The sequence below is a fragment of the Carcharhinus amblyrhynchos genome, chromosome 35, assembly GCF_965287045.1.
Source record: "Carcharhinus amblyrhynchos chromosome 35, sCarAmb.v2.hapA, whole genome shotgun sequence".
NCBI classification, from domain to species: domain Eukaryota; kingdom Metazoa; phylum Chordata; class Chondrichthyes; order Carcharhiniformes; family Carcharhinidae; genus Carcharhinus; species Carcharhinus amblyrhynchos.
The window spans coordinates 1,605,847-1,624,675 of record NC_137358.1 but is presented as its reverse complement, the minus strand read 5'-3'; the positions used below and the strand labels follow the sequence as shown (position 1 = coordinate 1,624,675).

Sequence of the window (18,829 nt, the reverse complement as noted above, 5' to 3'; positions counted from 1 at the left end):
CCAGCAACTGCAGTGTTTTATTGTGGGGTATCTGCATGGGGATGGGGGCTGGAGGAAAGGTGATGGGGATGGGGGCTGGAGGATGGAGCTGGGAAATGGGGCGGGGACTGGGAATGGGGCTGGAGGTTGGGGCTAGGGCTGGGGATGGGGGATGGGGGCTGGGTGGTGGGAACTGGGGGATGGAGGCTGGGGTTGAGAATGGGGAAGGGGGGAGCTGGGCTGCAGGATGGGGCTGGGGGCTGGGGTCTGGGGATGGGGTTAGGGGCTGGGGATGGGGTTAGAGGTTGGGGTCTGGGGATGGGGGCTGGGTGGTGGGGGCTGGGCTGGGGTTGAGAATGGGGAAGGGGGGGCTGGGCTGGGGATGGGGTTAGGGGTTGGGGTCTGGGGATGGGGGCTGGGTGGTGGGGGCTGGGCTGGGGTTGAGAATGGGGAAGGGGGGGCTGGGCTGGGGATGGGGTTAGGGGCTGGGGATGGGGTTAGGGGTTGGGGTCTGGGGATGGGGTTAGGGGTTGGGGTCTGGGGATGGGGTTAGGGGTTGGGGTCTGGGGATGGGGGCTGGGTGGTGGGGGCTGGGCTGGGGTTGAGAATGGGGAAGGGGGGGCTGCGCTGGAGGATGGGGGATGGGGCTGGGGGTCGGGGGAAGGGTGAAGTTTACAGATTGATACACAGAGAGAGACTTGGGGCAACTTTGGCTGGTGCGCGTGCCCGGGAGCGGGTGCGCGTGCCCGGTGGGAGAGGGAGAGAGGGTGTCGGGGACGCGCGGGTGAAAATGTTGCGCAGGAAGGAAGCGGGGAGGCTGCTGTCTGTATGGAGCTGTCAGCGATCGGGGAGCAAGTGTTCGCGGTGGAGAACATCAGTAAGAAACGCATCCGCAAGGTGAGTGCAGACAGACACACAGACAGACTGCAGACAGACACACAGACAGACTGCAGACAGACAGCCCTCAGCCCCAGCCCAGCAGAGGCAGCTCCAGCCCCAGAATCCAGCTCAACCCAGAGCCCAGCCCAGCAGAGGCAGATCCAGAGCCCAATAGGTCCCAGCACAGCCCAGCCAACAGGTAGATAGGCACGGCCAGCACAGCCCAGCACGGAACCCAGCACCCAGCACAGCCCAGAACCCAGCACAGCCCAGAACCCAGCACCCAGCACAGCCCAGAACCCAGCACAGCACAACCCAGCCCAGAACCCAGCACCCAGCACAGCCCAGCCCAGCACAGCCCAGAACCCAGCACCCAGCACAGCCCAGCCCAGCACAGCCCAGAACCCAGCACCCAGCACAGCCCAGCCCAGCACAGCCCAGAACCCAGCACAGCCCAGCCCAGAACCCAGCACAGCCCAGAACCCAGCACAGCCCAGCTCAGCCCAGCACAGTCCAGAACCCAACACAGCCCAGAACCCAGCACAGCCCAGCCCAGAACCCAGCACAGCCCAGCCCAGCACAGCCCAGAACCCAGCACAGCCCAGAACCCAGCACAGCCCAGAACAGCACAGCCCAGAACCCAGCCCAGCCCAGAACCCAGCACAGCCCAGCCCAGCAGAGGCAGCTCCAGCCCCAGAGCCCAGCAGCTCAACCCAGTCCAGTCCAGCAGAGGCAGCCCCAGAGTCCAGCACAGCCCAGCCAACAGGTAGATAGCAATGGCCAGCACAGCCCAGTAGAGGCAGAACCAGCCCCAGAGCCCGGCAGCTCAACCCAGTCCAGCAGAGGCAGCCCCAGAGTCCAGCTCAGCCCAGTAGAGCCCAGCAACTAGTGAGAAAACCCTCAGCTCCCCCCCCCCGCACACACACACACACACACACACACATCTGCACCAGAAAGTGACCAGTAGCTGCCAGATGTGTCAGCACCTCCAGATGTGAGCAGGCAAAAGGGAAATCTGCTGGAGTCACACTCTCCACTTATTAAACCAGGTAACTGTTATTCACAAAGATAGAGGGATAGACAGTGCAAAAACCCCCTCAAACCAGCTCACAGCCAGCTACAGAGGAATGGAGGGAGTGAGAGAGAGTGAGAGAGCAGGGAAGGAAGGAAGGAGGGAGAGAGGGTTACAGTGGAAATGGTCATAGTAATTCTCCGTATGAAGGATGGAGTGGGGCTGAATGGAGGGGTTATGATCACAGTGTTGGGAGTTTGGGATTGGACAGTTACTGTAAAGGGTTGGGGGGGGGAGTGGGATGTTCCGATCACAGTGTTGGGAGTTTGGGATTGATGGGGAGATGCTGGCATTGGACTGGGGTAAACACAGTAAGAAGTTTCACAACACCAGGTTAACTTAACTGACGAAGGGGCAGCTCTCTGAAAGCTAGTGGCTTTTGCTACCAAATAAACCTGTTGGACTTTAACCTGGTGTTGTGAGACTTCTTACTGAGTTTGGGATTGGAACTTTGCCTGTGAATTTGTTTGTTTTGGGAGGGGGGAGTACTGGAAATTAAATCAATTGTGAGAAGATTGATGAGTCAATTAATTGTCTCTTGTTAAAAGGCACCTATGGGAGGGAGCAAGGCAATATCCAGCGAACAGGAAGCAGCGCTGGATCCCAACTCTAATCAGGGACTGGTCAATTGTTGGATAGTTAATAACGGCAGCACATGTGGGGTACACAGAGAGAGAGAGAGAGAGAGAGAGCAATGCAAACACAGGGCAGGATGAGATCATGATTACACACTATTAGCAAACTGCGGGATTGTTTATCCCAGTTATCCAGAATCTTCAGGATAATTATTCACTTCAGCCTGCATCAGTAGGATGGTCTGCAGCCCAGGTTTCTATCTGAACCTGCTCTGAACTATACTCTCGTTCCCCTGTCTTTAATTATTGCTGTACATCTCAGTTTAAAGAGAAGTGTTAGGCAGGCAGAGAAGCCCAAGTTTGGGGTGTATCAAAAAGAGGCAGTGATTCCTGCTCCAAGGTGCTACTCAGACTCAAACCACTGGCTCTGTTCTCTCTCCACAGATGCTATCAGATCTGCTGAGATTTTCCAGCATGTTGTGTACACATGTTGCTGGATATGGATTTGTGCTTCTTGCCTAGGTTGAATGTCCTGTGTTCAGATTTGTTTTAACTGTCAGAGGGTCAGTACTGAGGGAGTGCCGCGCTGTCAGAGGGTCAGTACTGAGGGAGTGCCGCACTGTCAGAGGGTCAGTGCTGAGGGAGTGCCGCACTGTCAGAGGGTCAGTGCTGAGGGAGTGCCGCACTGTCAGAGGGTCAGTGCTGAGGGAGTGCCGCACTGTCAGAGGGTCAGTACTGAGGGAGTGCCGCACTGTCAGAGGGTCAGTACTGAGGGAGTGCCGCACTGTCAGAGGGTCAGTACTGAGGGAGTGCCGCACTGTCAGAGGGTCAGTACTGAGGGAGTGCCGCACTGTCAGAGGGTCAGTGCTGAGGGAGTGCCGCGCTGTCAGAGGGTCAGTGCTGAGGGAGTGCCGCACTGTCAGAGGGTCAGTGCTGAGGGAGTGCCGCGCTGTCAGAGGGTCAGTGCTGAGGGAGTGCCGCACTGTCAGAGGGTCAGTGCTGAGGGAGTGCCGCACTGTCAGAGGGTCAGTGCTGAGGGAGTGCCGCACTGTCAGAGGGTCAGTGCTGAGGGAGTGCCGCACTGTCAGAGGGTCAGTGCTGAGGGAGTGCCGCACTGTCAGAGGGTCAGTGCTGAGGGAGTGCCGCACTGTCAGAGGGTCAGTGCTGAGGGAGTGCCGCACTGTCAGAGGGTCAGTGCTGAGGGAGTGCCGCACTGTCAGAGGGTCAGTGCTGAGGGAGTGCCGCACTGTCAAAGGATTTGAAGGGGGGATATGGCACCATGCACTGTAAGATTTGGGGAGATGTTGGAATGATGGTTAATTAAAATATAAAGAGCTCAGACCAGGCCTCAAGGTTCTCCTATTAGTGAATCACCTAGTCGTTCTTCCTGTGCAGCCCCAATAGTCAAATAGCCAGCCTGGGATCACAATGCCAGCCCCCAGTCACAGTGACACGTAGCCAGGGTCACTCACCATCCTGGAGTTTGGGAGTGTGTGGGGAGCAGCTAGCTCAGAGTGGGATTGTGTTCTGAATGGGGTTCAACTGGTTTCCTCACACTTGAAACCACATCGTGTACACAGCTACAGACCAAGTGCTGGAAAATGGGATTTGTATTGATAGGTGCTTGATGGCCAGCACTGACACGATGGGCTGAAGGGCCTCCTGTGCTGTAAAACTCTATGACTCCATGGCTCTCACACAGGGAGGAAGTCGGTAATCCTTCCTGATATTATCCCACTCTGAACCTCCCTCCTCCCCTGGCCGAGGTGTTTGTTTCATTTTCCCTGACACAGTCCCAGTGGTTATCACCTTCACTGCATCACCTGACAAGTTATTTACCTGCCGACAACAAAATAAGCAGCAGTGCATTGCACCCGACTTCACAGTCCTGTACACAGAGTGTCAAACCAAATACTTGACAGCTCAATGGAGAGAGCTTTACTCTGTATCTAACCCCATGCTGTACCTGTCCTGGGAGTGTTTGATGGGGGACAGTGTAGAGGGAGCTTTACTCTGTATCTAACCCCATGCTGTACCTGTCCTGGGAGTGTTTGATGGGGGACAGTGTAGAGGGAGCTTTATTCTGTATCTAACCCCGTGCTGTACCTGTATTGGCCAGTGACCAGAATGTGCAGTATTGGTGGGCAGTGGGCAGCAAGGGTGGAAAGCTGAGATTACAGGTGGACAATCTCAGAGTGCAATGTACAGATTGGTGATTGGGTCTGGGGCAAATGTGGGTTTGGGATGGGCGTGAATCTGGGGTGAGCGTGGGTCTGGAGCGGGTGTGGGTCTGGGGCAAGTGTGAGCAGTGTTCGGTGAGCAGACCCTTTGCCAGGTCTCTCAGCTGTTGTTTTTGGTAATGATGTGGAGATGCCGCCGTTGGACTGGGGTAAACACAGAAAGAAGTCTCACGACACCAGGTTAATGTCCAACAGGTTTATTTGGCAGCACAAGCCACTAGCTTTCAGAGAGCTGCTCCTTCATCATGTGAGTGACGATGCTGTCTCCCTCAAACTATGTGTTTGCCTCCCTTCTGTTGTGGTTGTTGGTTTGAAACAGGAGGGAGTTCCCCTTTCACAGGATATTGATGAGCAAGGCCGTATGTTTATTTCTCTGCCCCTTGGGGGGGGTTGTCTGCTGGCGACACCCACCCACATGGTTGTTCTCGGTGTATCAATCTAGACTGTTAGTGTGCTGTCATCGCACGTATGGTTACAGCTGAAGTGTCAGCTGGGCTCGAAAGGTCCTGGGTTCATGAGGGAGTGCCACGCTGCCAGAGGGTCAGCACTGAGGGAGCGCAGTGCTGAGGCAGTGCCGCGCTGCCAGAGGGTCAGCACTGAGGGAGCACCGCGCTGCCAGAGGGTCAGCACTGAGGGAGCGCAGTGCTGAGGGAGTGCCGCGCTGCCAGAGGGTCAGCACTGAGGGAGCGCCGCACTGCCAGAGGGTCAGCACTGAGGGAGCGCAGTGCTGAGGGAGTGCCGCGCTACCAGAGGGTCAGCACTGAAGGAGCGCCGCGCTGCCAGAGGGTCAGCACTGAGGGAGCGCAGTGCTGAGGGAGTGCCGTGCTGCCAGAGGGTCAGCACTGAAGGAGCGCTGCGCTGCCAGAGGGTCAGCACTGAGGGAGCGCAGTGCTGAGGGAGTGCCGCGCTGCCAGAGGGTCAGCACTGAGGGAGCGCCGCACTGCCAGAGGGTCAGCACTGAGGGAGCGCAGTGCTGAGGGAGTGCCGCGCTGCCAGAGGGTCAGCACTGAAGGAGCGCCGCGCTGCCAGAGGGTCAGCACTGAGGGAGCGCAGTGCTGAGGGAGTGCCGCGCTGCCAGAGGGTCAGCGCTGAGGGAGCGCAGTGCTGAGGGAGTGCCGCGCTGTCAGAGGGTCAGCGCTGAGGGAGCGCCGCGCTGCCAGAGGTGCTGTCTTTCACGTGTGATCTAACTGAGGCTGTATTTGCTGTGAAGAATCATGTTGTTTTGAAATAGATGGGGACTTTTCCCAGCATGCTGTGCCAGTATTTATCCTGTAGTAAAAATCTCAGAGAAACAGTGTGTGTGGTGATGACGTTTCTGTTTGTGTGATCAAACTGAGTACAAACTGGATGTTGTATTTCACAAATTTGTAACAGTTCCTGTTTCGTAAATAACAAGAATGTTCCTAGGACAGTATTTCTGAGTTTTCCTGTCTGGATCAGGGTTAGATTGTTTAAACTTGGGGTCTGCTGTGTGACACCGTTGTAACTAACACAGACAGTCAGTGTTACAGGCTGCATTCTCAGGGGATTCACAGGCACTCGCTCCCCATTCCGGGGCTGAGGTTGGTTCGCTGGGAACGGGGTTCTGTGCTGGACCCCGGCTAGGACCCAGTACGTTCTCCCCAGCTGATTGGCACCTCCAGCTCTGCAAGGAAAGTCTGCGAGGGCTGAGGACATTCTCCCATTCACTTGCTGCTAGCCCAAGTGGCAGTGTGCCTGTTCTGATTTCAAACTTATCCAAATCAAAAGCAACTTCCTTTCCAAACCTCAAGATTTTATTTACAAATTTAACCAAGACAAAGCCAAAAGATGGGTGGGATCAGCAATGCACACACAAGACTGTGTGGACTGGATTGACAGGATTAAAGAGCAAGGACTAACTTCCCTTCACCAACTGTTGTACGGGAGAGGCAATGTCCTAGTGGTATTATTGCTGGACTATTAATCCAGAAACTCAGCTAATGTTCTGGGGATCCGGGTTCGAATCCCACCGTGGCAGATGGTGGAATTTGTATTAAATTAAAAAATATCTGGAATTAAGAATCTACTGATGACCATGAAACCATTGTCGACTGTTGAAAAAACCCATCTGGTTCCTTTAGGGAAGGAAATCTGCCGTCCTTACCCCGGTCTTGCCTACATGTGACTTCAGAGCCACAGCAATGTGGTTGACTCTCAACTGCCCTCCAAGGGCAGCTAGAGATGGGCAATAAGCGTTGGCCCAGCCAGAGACGCCCATGTCCCAGGAATGAATAAAAAATACTGCTTCGGACCTGATGGGTGGGAATTCCCGGATTTTGGGGAATGTGGCTGGAAATCCACCCACCGCCCCCTGCCCTACTCCGCCCCCCATGGTGGGCAGGATGTGAAAATTCCCACAATGTCCTCAATTGATTCAGATGCTAAATGTGTGTCCTGGCCAGTCTGGGTGGCACTTCAGACTGGAGTAACTGTCCAAATGAACTATATATTACAGAGATTACTTGTCCCATCAAACACTCACGGGGTTAGATACAGAGTAAAGCTCCCTCTACACTGTCCCCATCAAACACTCCCAGGACAGGTACAGTACGGGGTTAGATACAGAGTAAAGCTCCCTCTACACTGTCCCCATCAAACACTCCCAGGACAGGTACAGTACGGGGTTAGATACAGAGTAAAGCTCCCTCTACACTGTCCCCATCAAACACTCCCAGGACAGGGACAGCACAGGGTTAGATACAGAGTAAAGCTCCCTCTACACTGTCCCCATCAAACACTCCCAGGACAGGGACAGCATGGGGTTAGATACAGAGTAAAGCTCCCTCTACACTGTCCCCCATCAAACACTCCCAGGACAGGTACAGCACGGGGTTAGATACAGAGTAAAGCTCCCTCTACACCGTCCCCCCATCAAACACTCCCAGGACAGGTACAGCACAGGGTTAGATACAGAGTAAAGCTCCCTCTACACTGTCCCCATCAAACACTCCCAGGACAGGTACAGCACGGGGTTAGATACAGAGTAAAGCTCCCTCTACACTGTCCTCATCAAACACTCCCAGGACAGGTACAGCACGGGGTTAGATACAGAGTAAAGCTCCCTCTACACTGTCCCCATCAAACACTCCCAGGACAGGTACAGCACGGGGTTAGATACAGAGTAAAGCTCCCTCTACACTGTCCCCATCAAACACTCCCAGGACAGGTACAGCACGGGGTTAGATACAGAGTAAAGCTCCCTCTACACTGTCCTCATCAAACACTCCCAGGACAGGTACAGCACGGGGTTAGATACAGAGTAAAGCTCCCTCTACACTGTCCTCATCAAACACTCCCAGGACAGGTACAGCACGGGGTTAGATACAGAGTAAATCTCCCTCTACACTGTCCTCATCAAACACTCCCAGGACAGGTACAGCACAGGGTTAGATACAGAGTAAAGCTCCCTCTACACTGTCCCCCATCAAACACTCCCAGGACTGGTACAGCACAGGAATTGGCCTCTCATCATTGACCAGACCCGTGTTGGGAATAAGGGTGCAGGGTGCACGTGTACACTGTGAGTGTACGTTGCATGTGTCGCATGTACACTGTGAGTGTACAGTATGCAGTGTCACGTGTACACTGTGACTGACACTGTCACGGTCTGGCATCCGCGTGGGAACTGTACTAGGTTCTATGACCAAAATCTGTCAGATCAGTCAGCATCTCACAGAATGGCTCAGCAGATTCGACGGGCTGAATGGCCTACTCCTGCTCCTACATCTTCTGGTCTTACGACAACCTGTTCCGTCTTTGTTTTGAAGGGTCGAGTGGAATACCTTGTGAAGTGGAAAGGATGGCCCCCCAAGTAAGTAACCAGTCTCATCATCAGTTCCATCATTCCCACCCACTCACCCCTCCCTGTCTCTCTGTCTGTGTCTCTGTCTCCTCCGCCTTCCCATAACCTTATTCCTATTGGGCTTTCCATTTAATTTCGCATGATGCCTTTTGCAAGTCTAGATTCAGCTTATTTTATTCGCTTATTGATAATACGGCTTACATTAACACTGCAATGAAGTTACTGTGAAAATCCCCTAATCGCCACACTCCAGTGCCTGTTCGGGCACACTGAGGGAGAATTTAGCATGGCCAATGCACCCTAACCAGCACGTCTTTTGGACTGTGGGAGGAAACCAGAGCACCTGGAGGAAACCCACACAGACACGAGGAGAACGTGCAGACTCCACGCAGACAGGGACCCAAGCCGGGAATCGAACCTGGGTCCCTGGCGCTGTGAGACAGCGGTGCTGACCCACTGTCTCACCCCATCCTCACTCTAAATGTGATTGTTGCTCAGACAAGCAGTAATAAGGCTGAAGATTAATAAACTTGCTGTCTGATTAAAGCTGCACTGCATGATGTACAGTCCCACACGAGTGTCCTTGTAGCTTGGTGAGGGCCGATGATTTCCAACAGTTTATATTTACTTTAGAACACCTTCGGCAGCACCTTCCAAATCCACTTCCATCTCGAAGGACAAGGGCAGCAGATACATGGGGAACACCACCACCTGCAAGTTCCCCTCCAAGGCACTCACCGTCCTGACTTGGAAATATATCGGCCGTTCCTTCACTGTCACTGGGTTACAATCCTAGAACTCCCTCCCTAACAGCACTGTGGGTGTACCTACACCACATGGACTGCAGCGGTTCAGGAAGGCACCTCCCCACCTCCTTCTCAAGGGGCAATTAGGTTTGGGCAGTAAATGCTGGCCTAGCCAGCGATGGTCTCATTCTGTAGTTGAATATCAAACATCTGTATTAGGAAGGGCTGAATGGAACAAGGATTGACACTTGAGCACATTGGAGGTGACTGCTTGGTGCTGAGGTGGAGCAGGCATGGAGACGGAGAGAGCGCGGTGTGAACGTGGAGTGAGTGCGAGACGGAGCGGGTGCTCAAAGCCGTGTCACCCCAGTGTTATGACGGCTGCCAGTAGGGCAGGGAGGGTGATGAGTGTGAAGTGGTTGAAGGCAGTGGGTGATTCAGTGAGTTAGGAGAATGAAAGAAAGTAGTTGGATTTTTATAGCACCTCACACATCCTCAGGACATCGCAAAGCCCAGTGCAGCTGGTTAGTTTACACCCTGAAGCGCAGTCACTGTTGTAAATTTAGAGAATCTGGCAGCCACTTAATTGTGTGTGAGCTCACACTTGCTGTTCTCGTCTGGGTGTATTTCTTCATTTCTTTTTTTCTGTGTGTTTTGTGAGAATATGTCTCTACACACTGTGTACGTGTCTCCATCCTGCGTGCATGCGCCTCCGTCTTGCGTTTCTCCGTTATGTGTGTGTGCGCCTGTCTCTGTTCTGTGTGTGTGTTTATGTGTCTCTCTGTTCCATGTATGTGTGTTGTGTGTGTGTCTCTGTTGTATGTGTGTGTATGTGTGTGCGTCTCTGTTTTGTGTGTGTGTGTCTGTTTGTGTGTGTCTCTGTTGTCTGTGTGTGTGTATATGTGTCTTTGTTGTCAGTGTGTGTGTGTCTGTGTTGTGTGTGTAAGTGTCTCTTCTGTTTCTGTGTGTGTGTGTCTCTGTTCTGTTTCTGTGTGTGTGTGTGTCTCTGTTCTGTTTCTGTGTGTGTGTGTGTCTCTGTTCTGTGCAAGTGTGTGTGTGTGTGTGTGTGTCTGTTCTGTGTGAGTGTGTGTGTCTCTGTTCTATGCGAGTGTGTGTGTCTGTGTGTCTCTATTCTGTGCAAGTGTGTGTGTGTGTCTGTTCTGTGTGAGTGTGTGTGAGTGTCTCTTCTGTGTGTGTGTGTGTTGTGTGTGTGAGCGCCCGTTCTGTTTCTGTTGTGTGTGTGTAGATGTGCAGGAACTGCTGTGCTGCTGGTTGGAGCTTGTCACGTGATGTTTTTTTCTCAGTTTACACTCTGCAGTATTCATGCAGTCCAGAGGTAGTGGTCGTGGGGGACAGGGGGAACGATGGGGCGAGTGAACGAGTGAGCGAGCTTTGATTCCCTGAACACATTTGAGTATCTGAGTTTTTACTATAACACTCCCCCCTCACTGTGAAACTGACCAGTTTGATTCTCTCTCATTTGGAGATGGTTTGGACAATCTGGAATACAGTCTGCACAAGCGATGATATTTTAGATTTTGGGTCAGTTGTGGAGGGTTAGTTAGAAAACGGCCTGTCAGTGTCTCTCTCTCTCTCTCTCTCTCTCAGTGTCTGCACTCTGCTACAATTAAACCTCCTCTGGAACAGTTGTTGATATCTGTGCATTCCTTCGCTGACCTCCAGACTCTCAGGGTGGGATTTTCCGGCTGCCCTCACTCCTAAAATCCCACCCCAGATCAGTGGACCTTTGCATGGTCCCTGTCCCTCCCACTAGGATTCCCGTGGTGGGGGGGACAGGAATGTTCGGTGTGAGCCTGAGCTCCCAAGTCAGGTTGTCAGTCACAGTGAGAACTGTCGACTGCACATTCAGTTACCCAGCCTGGAGACTCCAGAGGAGCAGCGAACCCCAAACACATCTCTCTTGAGTGGCTATAAAGATCCAAATGTACCTTGAGAAGCAGGGATGGAGACCACCTTCGTCAATCTCTCCCCACCCCATCTGTCCTAGGGCCCTTACTTATCCTTCAACATCACATTGCTGTTTATGGGATCTTGTTGTGCACTCTCTACCTGCTGTTTTTCCTTGTTACAATGGCACAGTGGTTAGCACAGCGCCAGGGACCCGGGTTCAATTCCTGGTTTGGGTGACTGTGCAGAGTTTGCACGTTCTCCCCGTGTCTGCGTGGGTTTCCTCCGGTTTCCTCCCACATTCCGAAGACGTGTGGGTTAGGTGGACTGGCCGTGCTAAATTGCCCCATAGTGTCAGAGGGACTAGCTAGGGTTATGGGGATAGGGCCTGGGTGGGGTTGTGGTCGATGCAGACTCGATGGGCCGAATGGCCTCCTGCAGTGTAGGGATTCTATCTCTCGGTACAACCACTCTGCAGGAAGCAGCTGATTGGCTGTAAAGTGTTTCTGAATGTCCGGAATTAGATGCTGGGGAAATGTGAAGTTGCTGTGTTTAAGCTGCCAGTGGGTTGTTAGGGCTGACAGTCTGAGCCCTGCCTTTGTTTCTGTTCCAGATACAGTACGTGGGAACCCGAGGATCATATCCTGGATCCACGACTCGTCATGGCTTATGAGGAAAAGTAAGAAGCACCAGGGCTGCACTTTAACCTTGTTGTTTAACCCATTGACTGCTGGAGCTGTATGTGTATCTGTCTGGGTGTGTGTATGTGTGTATCTGTGTGGGGGGCGGTGTGTGTGTGTGTGGATGTGCATCCATGCGTGTGTGTGTGGATATCTCTATATGTGAGTATATGTGAATGTCCATATGCCTCTGTGTATGCATGTATGAGTGCGTATCTGTGCGTGTGTATCTCTGCATGTGTGTGTGTGCATATATGTACGTGTGTGTCTGTGCGTGCATATACATGTGTCTGAGTATGTGCATGTGTGTATCTATGTGTGCGCATGCATGTGTGCATGCACATATCTGCATGTGTGTGTCTATCTGTGTGTGTGTGCATGTGTGTACGAATGTACGTATAATCTGTGCATGTGTGTATGTGTGTGTGTGTATATCTGTGTGTGTTGGGGGATGTGTGTGGGTGTGTGTGTTGGGGGATGTGTGGGTGTGTGTGTGTGGGTGTATGTTGGGGGATACTTTATTACAATTAAATTTGGTCACCTCGAATCCTAATACAACCACACCAAATTGTTGAACTGGAATTTTTAAAATCTGGCCAACACTGACTCGAGTAACTCAGGAAAGCAGCTGGGTTTGTGTTAACTTCCCGAAGCTGCCTCTGATCACAGCCTGCTGTCCAGCTGACTCTGCTCCCAACTCTCACTGGTCAATGGGGCTGTAGGTGATATCGGAGCAGAGGCCTAATACTGAACCAGTCACTCCAGGAGTGTGAGTTCAAATCCCCACTGTGGATAGTCTGGGAATCCTAATTCAGTTTTAAAAATCGGGAAATAAAATGCTGGGATCTGGAACAGTGCCCGAGAAACTTTCAGATCGTCCCAAAAACCAACTGGTTCATCAATATCTGTTCGGGGAGAGAAGTTAACTCAGTTAATGGTAGGGCATTGGGGGAAGTTACAGAACAAAGAGATCTAGGGGTACAGGTTCATAGCTCCTTGAAAGTGGAGTCACAGGTGGACAGAGTGGTGAAGAAGGCATTCGGCATGCTTGGATTCATCGGTCAGAACATTGAATACAGGAGTTGGGTCGTCTTGTTGAAGTTGTACAAGACATTGGTAAGGCCACACTTGGAATACTGTGTGCAATTCTGGTCACCCTATTATAGGAAGGATATTATTAAACTAGAAAGAGTGCAGAAAAGATTTACAAGGATGCTACTGTGACTTGATGGCTTGAGTTATATGGAGAGGCTGGATAGACTGGCACTTTTTTCTCTGGAGTGTAGGAGACTGAGTGGTGACCTTATGGAGGTCTATAAAATAATGAGAGGCGTAGAGAAGTAGATAGCCAATATCTTTTCCCAAAGGTAGGGGAGTCTAAAATCAGAGGGCATAGGTTTAAGGTGAGAGGGAAGAGATACAAAAGTGTCCAGAGAGGCAATTTTTTCACACAGAGGGTGATGAGTGTCTGGAACAAGCTGCCAGAGGTAATAGTAGGGTACAATTTTATCTTTTAAAAAACATTTAGATAGTTATATAGATACGATGGTATAGAGGGATATGGGCCAATTGCGGGCAATTGGGATTAGCTAGGTGTTTTAAAAAAATAAGGGCGGCATGGACAAGTTGGGCTGAAGGGCCTGTTTCCATGCTGTAAACCTCTATGATTCTAAGCTGTCAGCCTTACCTGTTCTGGACTATAAGTGATTCCAGTCCCACGCAGCATTGATGCTGTTCTTGCCATCCTCAGTACCAAAAATCCAAAGATAAAATCAAGCAACAAGATCTTCATTGCCTGGGAGGCATGGGAATTATGTTGGCCACTTAGCTCCTCAGGGCAACTCAGAACATAGGAACTAGAAATCTTCACCCTGTCAGAGCACATCCTGAGAACAATTTCCTTTTTCCAATAAAAGGCACGCTGAAACTCTCAAATAATTTGTTAGATTCAGGAATTAATTGCTTGACTCTTCAGTTTGCTTCCTCACAACAGGCTTGGGGTTGAAACCACAGGCCTCAGATTCCCTCTGAGCCTGTAGGCCGTTACTGTGGTTACAGACCTCAGATTCCCTGTGAGCCTGTAGGCCCAATATTACGGTTACAGGCCTCAGATTCCTTGTGAGCCTGTAGGCCCATTACTATGGTTACAGGCCTCAGATTCTCTGTGAGCCTGTAGGCCCAATATTATGGTTACAGGCCTCAGATTCCCTGTGAGCCTGTAGCCAGTTACTATGGTTACAGGCCTCAGATTCCCTGTGAGCCTGTAAGCCCATTGCTATGGTTACAGGCCTCAGATCCCCTGAGAGTCTGTAGGCCCAATACGATGGTTACAGGCCTCAGATTCCCTGTGAACCTTGTAGCCTGTTACTATGGTTACAGGCCTCAGATTCCCTGTGAGCCTGTAGGCCTGTTACTATGGTTACAGGCCTCAGATTCCCTGCGAGCCTGTAGGCCCATTACTGTGGTTACAGGCCTCAGATTCCCTGTGAACCTGTAGGCCCGTTACTATAGTTAGCAATGATATTTTTCTTGTTTCCTCTGTTGAATTTGACCCTCTTTTCACGTTTTTTTTCCCCTACCCAGGGAGCAGCGAGACCGTGCACTAGGATACAGGAAGCGAGGCCCCAAACCAAAAAGATACCTACTGCAGGTAAGGTTTGATGTCCTGACGGTGAGAGGGTTAACCAGGAAATTAACAATCGTCCCATTTATCTCCCCCCATGGGCCAATAACCAAATAGCCACCCTGCCCCTCTCCCAACTCTTTACTCATTGGCAACGCCCACTTTGCATAGAGGCCCATGGGCCAGACCGGGGAGAAGGTCCCATAGAATCCCCACAGTGCAGAAGGAGGCCATTCGGCTCATGGGGCCTGCACCAACAAACAGCTGGGATCGTTGGAAGAGACCATGGCGCTGTCACATTGTCGAGAAGCTCCAAATGATTCTGAGACTAGGGTCCTGAATCTTAATAAAGGAAACTATGATTGTACGAGGTGCGAGTTGGCTATGATGGATTGGGAAATGATAGTGGATAGGCAATGGCAAACATTCAGGGAGCGCAAGGGTGAATTCCAACAGTTGTTTGTTCCTGTCTGGCCCTGGGATGGTGGCCAAATCATGGCTTACAAGGGAAATTCGAGATGGCATTGGATCCAAGCAAGGAGCATACAGCAAAAACAACAGCCCTGGAGATTGGGAGCAGTTTAGAATTCAGCAAAGGGGAACCAAGGAATTGATTTAAGAATTGGAAACTAGAGTATGGGAGTAAGATTGTGGGCAATATAGAAACCTTTAGGTGTGTGAGGAGAAAAAGATTGGTGAAGGCAAGTGTAGGTCCCTTACAGTCAGAAATGGAAGAATTTATAATGGGAAATAAAGAAATGGCAAATCAACTAAATACATACTTTCATTCTGTCCTCACAAAGGAAAACACAAATAATACACCAGAAATGTTGTGGCACAAGGTTTAGTGAGAGGGAGGAACTGACAGAGATCATTATGAATAGAGAAATGGTGTTAGAGAAACTGATCAGATTGAAGGTGGATAAATCCCCAGGGCCTGATATTCTTCATTTAGTACTTAAGGAAATAGTCCTAGAAATATTGGATGCACTAGTGGTCATCTTCCAAGCTTCTATAGACTCTGGAACAGTTCCTACAGATTGGAGGGTAGCTAATGTCATCCCACTATTTAACAAGGAGGGTAAAGAGAAGACTGGGAATTATAGGGGCCTCCTCTTGATCCTGTGTTCAGTTGTATCAGACTACCAAAGATAATCAGATCATCTGGTCATTATCACATTGATATTGGTGGGATCTTGCTGCGCACAAGTTTCCTGTCGCGTCTGCTGAATTGGAATGGGAGCTACATTTCATTGGCTGTGAGTGCTTTGGGTTGGTCTGAGGTTGTGAAAGGTGCTATATCAATGCAAGTTTTTCTTTCTGGTGGGTTTAGATCCTGGCTTCACCCCTATTTCTTATGTTCTTATGGAACGATGAAGGAATGAGCGATAAGTATTGGGGTGAATAACAAGAAAAGAAAGGTCTTTGAAGGGCTGAAAGATTTAGTTTGATTTGCATTATGTTTTCTTCTTACCAGCGGATTTATGGGATGGACCTCCGGAGCGCGGACAAGCTGAAGGAGAAGGGAAAGTTGCGGCTGTCTCTGTCCAGGCGGTTTGACGGGACCTCGGTGTCCGGGCTCGCTCCGCGGGATGGCGGGGAGAATGGGAAAAGGATCCAGTTTTCCCTCAGCCGGAAGCACAAGTTTTTTAAGCTGGCCACCAAGCCCGGCTCTGCCCGAGCTCCCAGCATTGCTGAGGTTCACGGGGCCAGCGAGTGTTCGGAAGAGGACACCGGACGGGATCTGGGCGGGAAATTCCCAGATTCCGAGTCTGAGGACGAGGAGTTGCAAAGTGAGAGCTTTCCGGATGCGACGGAGGGTGAGTGAGGGACAGGTGATCTCCAATACGTGCATCACCGCTCGCTGCTAGTCTCTTGTTGGATGCTATATAAATGCAGGCTTTCTCTTCCTGTTGGCTTTGTGGTGAGGCTGAGATGCCAGTCAGTGAGGACAGGAACATGGCATTGTGGCTGCAGACGGATTAGCCACGATTATTGAATTGCTGAGCAGGCTCGAAGGGCCGAATGGCCTCCTCCTCAGTCCCATATTAATGATCATTAACCCTCAGGAAACCCCCTCTTGTGTTCCGAGCCCTGCTCCCCCTCTCCCACCCCCTTTGGAAGTGACACCCCTGGTCAGAACAATCCCGCACTCTTTCCCCTCCCCATTCCTCCTCATGGGTGTCCCCCCCCTGCTTTGCCCTCACTCCCATCCTCACCGACCTATCCTGGCTCACTCCTCCCGGACACCTCACCATAACCGATTGGAACGAGTAACTGCCCCGAGCCCCACACCTCCTGACCCCTGCTGGATATGTCCCGCTCTCTATCCCATCCTCAGTATCGCTGCCTTTTGTTAAACTGGTGCTCCGCAATCTCCCCACACCACCCGCGCACCGCCCCCCCCCCCCCCCCCCCCCCCCCCCCCCCCCCCCGCCGTCTCGCCCTCTCCTCAACTCCCTCTTCTCCATCCTTCTCTCTCCCTCCTCCATTCTCTCTCTCACACCCGCACCCCCCCACTTCTTGCGCTCTCTCTCTCTCACGCCCGCCCCCTTACCCCCACTGCTTCCCTTACCCTCCCCCTGTTGCCCCACCCCCCACCCCTCTCCCGTGCCTGCCCCAGCCCCCGTCCCACCCCAGCCCTCTCCTTTTAAAGTTTACTTACTAGTATCACGAGTAGGTCTACATTAATACTGCAATGGAGTTACTGTGAAAATTGCCTTGGGCAAGAGAGGGGGTTCCCTGGGGTTTATGGGGGAGGGAGGGGGGATCACTGGGGTTTATGGGTGGGGGGGTCGCTGGGTTTATGGGGGGTTGCCGGGGTTTATGGAGGATGGAGGGGATTCGCTGGGGTTTATGGGGGAGGGAAGGGGGAGGGCGATCACTGGGGTTTATGGGGGAGGGGGGTCGCCGGGGTTTATGGAGGGGTTCGCTGGGGTTTATGGGGGAGGGAAGAGGGGGGCGATCACTGGGGTTTATGGGGGAGGGGGGTCGCTGGGGCTTATGGAGGGGTTCGCTGGGGTTTATGGGGGAGGGAAGGGGTCGCCGGGGTTTATGGAGGATGGAGCGGGGTCACTGGGGTTTATGGGGGGAAGGAGAGGGTCGCTGAGGTTTATTGGGGGGGGGTCTTTGGGTTTTATGGGGGGTTGCTGGAGACTCGGCGCTAACTGGGATGTGGATTGTGGGAGAGGGTCGGATGGAAGGAATTTCAAACTCCGCCTGTCTTTTCCGTCTTGTCCGCAGGCGCGACCTCTCCAGTCGGGACAGCCGGCTCGATCCCGGTTGGCTGGCATCCCGCCGTCCCCCTCGGCAGTGTCACAGTGACTGACGTGACAGCAAACTCGCTGACGGTGACTTTCCGGGAAGCCTTGGCAGCCGAGGGGTTTTTCAGGGATCGCAGTTTGAGTTGTTAATCCGGGAAAGCGGCGAGTGGAGATTCCCGTCCGTCCACCGAAGAGTTTTTGTTCGTTTTCCTCAAAAGGGAAAACCACGGTTCCTTATTTATAACCCCAGTGATTGTGTGTGTCGCCATAGGAACGGTTAGCTCCTCCAGGATTTCCCATTAGGATAGCTTAGCGATAAGTGTTCCCGTCACCGGAAACGTCCCTCAAACCTCATTGGATGGCTGCGTTCCCGCGGTTGGCAGGCGGTGGCCAGAGTGCGACGAGATGGCTGCTTGCGCCGGAAAACGAGGCACGTTTTATATTTGCACAAAGTGTAGGTCAGTAACCTGCGGCTGGCACTCCAACCTTCGATGGATTCTGTAACCTTTAGACCGAGCTGATTGTCCTTGTATCGTTCCCAAGGTGGATCTCGGCTTCCCGTTCAATTTTCTAACCAACTCTGTTATCTTTCTAGAAAGCCGGTTGTTTTTCCCCTCAGGGTGGGGAGTGGCGGTGGTTTCATATTTCCCCCCCCTCCCCCGATTCCCCCTTCTGTACTCCGCTGTTCCCCCTCCAAATCCCCAGGAAGGGAGCCTGAAGAGGGAACTGGGGGGGAGGGAGTCACCTGGGTGCGGACTCTCCTTCCCATTCCAGGCTGGTCAACGGTTCGCTTGTTGGTTCCGTCTGGGTTTATGCGGGAATCGCTGGGGTTTATGGGGGGTCACTGGGGTTTATGGGGGGGGTCACAGGTTTATGGGGGGGTCGCTGGGGTTTATGGGGGAGGTCACTGGGGTTTATGGGGGGGTCGCTGGGGTTTATGGGGGAGGTCACTGGGTTTATGGGGGGGTCACTGGGGTTTATGGGGGGGTCACTGGGGTTTATGGGGGGGTCACTGGGGTTTATGGGGGAGGTCACAGGTTT

At 52.4% G+C, this 18,829-nt stretch overlaps 1 protein-coding gene across 1 annotated transcript; it reads left to right on the top strand.

Moving 5' to 3' along the window:
• Positions 1-765: 765 nt before the first annotated feature.
• On the top strand, positions 766-18,601 carry cbx7b (chromobox homolog 7b). Its single transcript, XM_080217541.1, has 6 exons — positions 766-876; positions 8,534-8,577; positions 11,836-11,901; positions 14,486-14,552; positions 16,003-16,345; positions 17,769-18,601. The coding sequence occupies exons 1-6, from the start codon at positions 808-810 to the stop codon at positions 17,936-17,938; spliced, it is 759 nt and encodes a 252-aa protein (XP_080073667.1). The 5' UTR covers positions 766-807; the 3' UTR covers positions 17,939-18,601.
• Positions 18,602-18,829: the final 228 nt, after the last annotated feature.

Coding starts and splice junctions, on each gene's coding strand:
- cbx7b (XM_080217541.1), top strand. CDS start 808: ATGGAGCTGTCAGCGATCGGGGAGCAAGTGTTCGCGGTGGAGAACATC. Junction 8,578..11,835: donor TGGAAAGGATGGCCCCCCAA/GTAAGTAACCAG, acceptor TTTCTGTTCCAG/ATACAGTACGTGGGAACCCG. Junction 14,553..16,002: donor CAAAAAGATACCTACTGCAG/GTAAGGTTTGAT, acceptor TCTTCTTACCAG/CGGATTTATGGGATGGACCT.